This window comes from Lathamus discolor, chromosome 3, assembly GCF_037157495.1.
Source record: "Lathamus discolor isolate bLatDis1 chromosome 3, bLatDis1.hap1, whole genome shotgun sequence".
NCBI lineage: Eukaryota > Metazoa > Chordata > Aves > Psittaciformes > Psittacidae > Lathamus > Lathamus discolor.
The window spans coordinates 37,739,535-37,745,983 of NC_088886.1; the positions used below are offsets into that span (position 1 = coordinate 37,739,535).

Genomic DNA, 6,449 nt, shown 5'->3' on the forward strand with positions numbered 1-6,449 from the left:
TGTGCCCATGTAGTCACACATTAGAGACCACTTGAGATTAATCTGCTGCTGGAAGGTGAGATGCACCAATAAATCAGGTTCCTTGTCATTCTGTGGGTTAATAAGTATGGAAAAAACGTAAGATTTTCATTCCTCACTGGCTGTGTTTATATTTCATTTCTTTTTGAGAACAGATGCACATGCAGACATAAAGGGATTTATCTTTTATCTTTATGTCAGGCTGCGCCTAGAATACTGTGTTCAGTTTTGGTCCCCAGTATACAGGAAAGATGAGGACAAGCTGGAGAGGGTCTAGAGAAGGGACGCAAAGATGATCCACAGACTGGAAAGCCATATGACAAAAGTCTGAGAGAACTGGGTTTGTTTAGCCTTAAGAAAAGGTGTCTCATGGGAGACCTTAATAACACGTTCAAGTATTGAAAGAGCATCTACAAAGAAGTTGTACTCCTTTTTACAAGGAGTCACATGGAAAAGATGAGGGGTAATGGGCACAAGTTGATCCTGGGGAGATTCCAGTTGGACACAAGAGGAAAAATTTCACAATGAAAACAGCCATTGGAGTAATGTCCCCAGGGAAGTGGTGGATTCCCCAACACTGGCCACTCCTAAGATTTGGCTGGACAGGGTGCTGGGGCATCTAGTCTAGACCATGCTTTGCCTAGAAAGGTTGGACCAGATGATCTTTGAGGTCCCTTCCAACCTGGGATTCTATGATTCTATGACACTGGGTTCTCTGGAATAGGGCAGACAGATAGCGGTTCCCTGGCCCTTGGGGTTAGGGATCTCAACCAGGCTGCTGCAGGTTCCGTACACAAAATACAATGTAAAGAGTCTTAAATGCTCATGGAGGTGCGGTTCACTGTTCAAACATGTTCGAAGACTGTATAACCTTTGTGCTTGTGACCAATCGGCACGTTACTCAGAGTTGTTCCACCCACACAGGCTTGGCACTGAACAGTACTCCTTCATAAATACTGATTGCATATTATCAAGTTGATAAAAGCCAGCATGTATTTGTACAGAGCCTTCATTGACTTCTCATAGCACAAAGCTGCTTCTTCCCCTTCCTCTTCCGCACTCTTTGTGCTTCATCTGACAGGGGAAGAAAGACATCTTACTGAGAAAAAACTGGCTTCACAAAAGAGACTGAATTCCAGCTTTAAAGGCTGCCTAGAGACGACCGCAGAAGAAATGGGCCTCCAGCACACCAAACACTCCACAGTCAAACAAGCCAATATACCGATGTTAGGACTTGATTCTGCTGGGAAATCTGTGCTGCTGTACAAGTTCAAGTCTAACGATGTTTATCTAACAATTCCAACAATTGGCTTTAATGTTGACATGATTGAAACTGGGAAGGATTTTACACTGACATTTTGGGATGTTGGAGGACAACAGAAAATGAGACAGGCTTGGTGCAATTTCCTGGAAAATGCAGATGGACTGCTGTATGTTGTGGACAGCTCTGATAAGCAACGTCTGGAAGAATCAAAGAAGGAATTTGAACTCATTTTAAAGAATGAATTTCTAAAACAGGTACCAGTCGTCATGCTAGCTAACAAGCAGGATTTGCCTGGGGCTTTGAACGCTGAGGAAATAACGAGGAGATTCAACATGAAGAAGTACTGCAGTGACAGAAATTGGTATGTGCAGCCCTGTTGTGCCATCACAGGAGAAGGTTTGTCCGAAGCACTCCGAAGGCTAACCATGTTTGTAAAACACTACAGCAGATTAAAGGAGACTTCTGCCATCTTCAAGGAAAGCAAAACACTGTAAGAATTTCTATAATCAAATTAGGATCTGGTGAATGTCAATCAATGTATTTTGTTGGACAGACTAAATCTCAAAATACTGGATTCTGGAGAACTCTTAGAAGTAAATATTTAGAAAGAACTACAACGATATTAAATTTTACTGTTATACCCACAGATGCTTCTGAGATACTACTTGCCACATTTTATCAGTGATAGTATACTCAAGTTATTCAGCTGAGAAGTGTGGCTGTTGAATGATGAAAAAGGTGGAGCTGAGCTTCTGAATTTTAGCATGTGGAAACAAAATGGCTGAGCAGTGCTTAGAATGCTTAAATCAAGTGATTTTCTCAAGATGTAAAATAGCCAAGTCATGCTACGATAAATTGGGGGATTTAATAAATGCTCTGTGCATGTATTTCTCAGGTAAAAAAGTAGTAATTTTAGATCTTAAACTCTTAGTTTCCTACAAATAAACCTATGAATCTGAAATAGTTGTGGGATATTGCATTCTAGAACTAATTGCTCCAAACAGGTTTTAACAGGATCTGCTCCTTATCGAGCCACAGACCACAATGAGGCACAGTGCTGTCTATAAGGTGGAGGTTAATGTCCCTCTGTTGCAGGTTTCTATGCACCAATTTCTTTGTTTCTGCACCATTGCATTGCTGTCAAGTCAGAGCACTGGAAGCTAGTGCTGATCCCCACTGGTTTGGGATGAGGGATAAAAAGGGGAAGAATGGGGGGGATTGGCTCCTTGGGTGAAGCAGGCAGGATCTTGATGGATCCTGTTTTGCCTGTACTAAAGACACCTGAAATTTTGTTATTGATAAATTTATTTACAGAAGTGGCACAAAGTTGCTAATAATTCCTACACTATGTATAAAAAAAAATCCAAATGTAATTTCTGTGCAGATTTCCTGATGGATAAAGGAGTGCATTGGTATTCTGAATGCCATTAAAGCAATGAAGGATTGATAACCAGAAGACTAATTGAACTATATCAGCCACAGAAACAGTTTAAGCGCTAAGGCTGAAAAGTTAATAGTCCCTGCTCTTTTAAAAGCAACAGAAAAGAGACCATCTAATTATTGGTTATACATATATATAATCCAACTCCATTATTTCTGCCTTCTGAGCAATGTCAGCAGATATAGGATGCTCCAGCGGTTAGGATGCTCCCTTAGATATCTAGATTATCTTCTTCCCCTTACGTCTACCACAATCTTTGACCATGGGCAAGTCATTTAATCACTCTGTGCCTCAGTAGTCCCTTGGCAAAGTGAACTTCCCAGCTGTGGTAAGGGTCAGCTGTGAGTCTTTCTCTTGGGGCAAAATTATTATGCCAAATAACTCATGTAAGAAATTTACCTTTAGTTCTTACTAATAAATAGGCAGGATTTTCCAGTTATAGAAGGGTGAAGCAGCAAGAAGAGCCCCCAGATGTACCGTGTTGTCTCATGCGCATATTATTCAAAGACAAAAAAATCATCATGTGAATTTGCCGCAATAGTAAACAAGAGGTTTCCCAATAGAAGCTGTTGTGAATACTGGCAGTAATTACCAGGGGCTAAAACCTGAGTCATGTTGAGACTACATTTCTAAAAAGAGAGCAAGTATTTAGACTTGTCATTGCCCACTCTGATGATTTAGGCACAATATAAAGTATCATCTTCTGTCCCCAAAAAATTTTTAGAAGTCTGCAACAATGGGAATATTAGTTCTCTAAACAAAATGATTTAGTGTTAAAAAATGTGGCATTTCAGATCAATACAGTTATGAACATTTGCACTTGTATGTTACATACTGAATTCTCCCACTAGTTTAATCTAATCATGTGTCTATCATAAATCCGAATCTAGTTCATTGGCCTCGGGATTTCCTCAGGGAGAAACGCTCCATAAGCGATTTAATGAGAGTGCACCAGGGTCTCTAATTAGACAAGCAGCAAGTTCTGAGGGGGAAATAAAGTAGTATGATAGACCAGTTGATCTAGCTAGAAAGGATAATAAGCTTTCAGGCACACAGTCCCTTCTCCAGGTTATCAAATTAAATTAAATGATACTCACATTGACTTGAAGAAAATATTTCACATTATGATTCAAAAGAAATAAATAAACTCTGTTCACTTTACAGAATATCAAGTATTTAAAAATGGATTTTTCTAAGAGCTTGCTCTCCTAAAGAAGTGAAGCCTTGCCTGTTTCATCTGCCCATGGAGACCTCTATCTTTCTGAATAATTTCTGAGCTTTAAATAAATATCAGTGAAGTTGGACAGAGGCACAGGTTCTCAAGGGAATTATATACCTGAAAGGTTAATTAAAAAAATCAGTGATATAGAGAAAAGTGACCATACTGGTGCCCCCATGAAGGCAAGGCTGATAAGATATAAAAGATTCATCCCTGAGGAGATAAATGTTCTGGTTTAGCTGCAAGAGGGCCTACAAGAGGACATAAATCCACATAGCGCAGGCTTAATTAGATCTGCTCCTGGAGCTAGCTGGTCTTTTTCTATACTGCATAAGTAGTGTACCTAAGGGCTTCTTTAGGAAGAGAAAGTAGAGGATAGAGAATCCACTGCATAAAATTACCTTTCTGGAGTAAAGAATCACTCTGACTACTCAGCATAATTTGTTCCTGGACAAGCTGGGGGTTTTTTTCATTATTTAGAACTTATATAGGTTGCTCACTAAAAACAATCTTAGGATGTTTGAAGGTTTCGAGATGCTTTGAGGTGTAAGAAAATCCAAATATGGAGACTGCTGCTCCCCTTGGCAGTGGAACCAGAGTCTGTGAGTTGAAAAGTTTGCATGGGATGAATGAAGGGTAGCAAAGAGTTTATGACTGCCCCCCCCCCCCCCCCAGCTACTTGTATTGCTTCATTTTTTGGAACATTTTTCATTAGCTTTCCTAGTAAATCACACCCAGATCACCCTGGTGTTTCTGGCATTTTTTTATGGATGCATACTGGCAGTCTTGTGCAACTGTGATGAAGTGTGGAAGCCCTACAGCTATATTGTGGCTGAAGTGTGCAAGTCCTCCAGTGTCTGCTAATATTTCTTACACTGAGTTTGCTGTACCTTTTGGTTTCTGCTGAAAGTACAGTCATCCATGAAGAAATAAATGGTACATATCCAAGATTGTGAAACACAAAGGGTAGGGTCTGTGAAACCTGAGGCATGCTGTATCCCCTGGGATATTATCCCCTGGGAGGTGTTAGGATGTGACCATTTAAAAGCTGACAAATCCGGAGAATGGGGCACTGTCCTTTTGACCACTCGTTGATAAGATTACTGTGGTACAACATCATCATAAGCTTTCTGAGCTCATCCCATTCCAGTGGGATGAAAAGCCACTTTAAGGGAAGGTGTGGAGCAGCATAAGAAACCATTGCAAATTTGGATAGGAACACTCCCTCCTTCTTTGCCTGGGAGAAAATCCTCCCAGTAACTGAATGCTCTGCAGAATCAGAGGGAAGTGTAGTGTATAAGGAATGCAGGACAAGGCTTTTTCAATATCAGATACGTAGAGGTGGGTGAGTTACTCAAAAGGTGTCTGTTGCCATCTCCTCATTTGTGACAAGTTAAATGAAACAAAGACTCATATCTCAAGTTCTAAGCCAACTGCAAGTGAAGACAATACTTTGAAGCGCTGTATGCATATTAAACTGCTTAAAGCAGGCTTTCTTCCCAAAGTAAATGACCCATCCTGAGTTCTCTACTGCTACAATTACACTTCTTCCATTTGTAATTAGCTCAAGTATTGCTATTCAGCACAAGAATTCTGGACATATATCTCATCAGATCATGCAGGGTAGATTATACAAGTCTCTGTAATTTAGGATGTAAACTCTTGAGGGTGGAGGCCCTATTTCCAAAGCACACACATTACTGCAGGTTCCATTTGCAAATATAAATTCATAAAACAAGTCCAAACACATCTTACTTTGAACACATCTAATTTTAACAAAGTGTATGTTAGCCTGTATTTCAGTTTCTTCTACAAAATTCTGTTCTTTAGCTGGGATAGATGTTTTTGTGCTGCTTGTCCACAATGTGCTTGCAGTCATCTATCACTAAGTTGGGCTGCTATCAGGAAACACCTCCCCTCACCCTCTATCACCTCTGGGTCCCACTCCCTAGCTGTGCATTTATACTTGCAGGTCTCTGCACATCAGGGATTCCTCACTTCTCTTGTCCTTCCCCAGTTACCAAAATGGTGATACCAGTTTTCCTGGTCTTTTTATTAGCTTGTCATTGAATGTTCTTGTGCTTACTCTTATGCTCCTTTTTACACTTGGAATTACCTAAACACATTTACAAAACCATTTAATTGGTTTCTTTCAGTTCCTTAAAACATTCCCTTCCCATGATGTATGCAAAAATCCTGACAATAGCTGTTAGGGTTTTATGGCAGGGCCCTGGCCCCTCTCTTTTCATGAGTATTCTCATAATAATTTTATTATTTCCTTCTTTTCACCACATTTATTCATCTGTTCCCATTTAGCCTGAGAATGGGCTTGCTTTGGTGCAAAGATCATAATTTTGTTCTGTGCTTCATATACTGCCTGACTGATGAGAAGAGTTTCTAGACCTTATATTACTGCTATAAGGAGCCTGAATCTTGTGGATTATCTGATAAGTAATTTTGTAAGTTTAAATAAACCATCTAACTCTGAAATCTGAGCCATGTGTATT

The 6,449-nt window shown here is 40.0% G+C and overlaps 1 protein-coding gene across 1 annotated transcript; it reads left to right on the top strand.

Moving 5' to 3' along the window:
* The first annotated feature begins 814 nt into the window (after positions 1 to 814).
* ARL14 (ADP ribosylation factor like GTPase 14) lies at positions 815 to 1,776 on the top strand. Its single transcript, XM_065672646.1, has one exon. It carries the CDS (start codon positions 1,192 to 1,194, stop codon positions 1,774 to 1,776), a length of 585 nt encoding a protein of 194 aa, XP_065528718.1. The 5' UTR covers positions 815 to 1,191.
* The last annotated feature ends 4,673 nt before the right edge of the window (positions 1,777 to 6,449 follow it).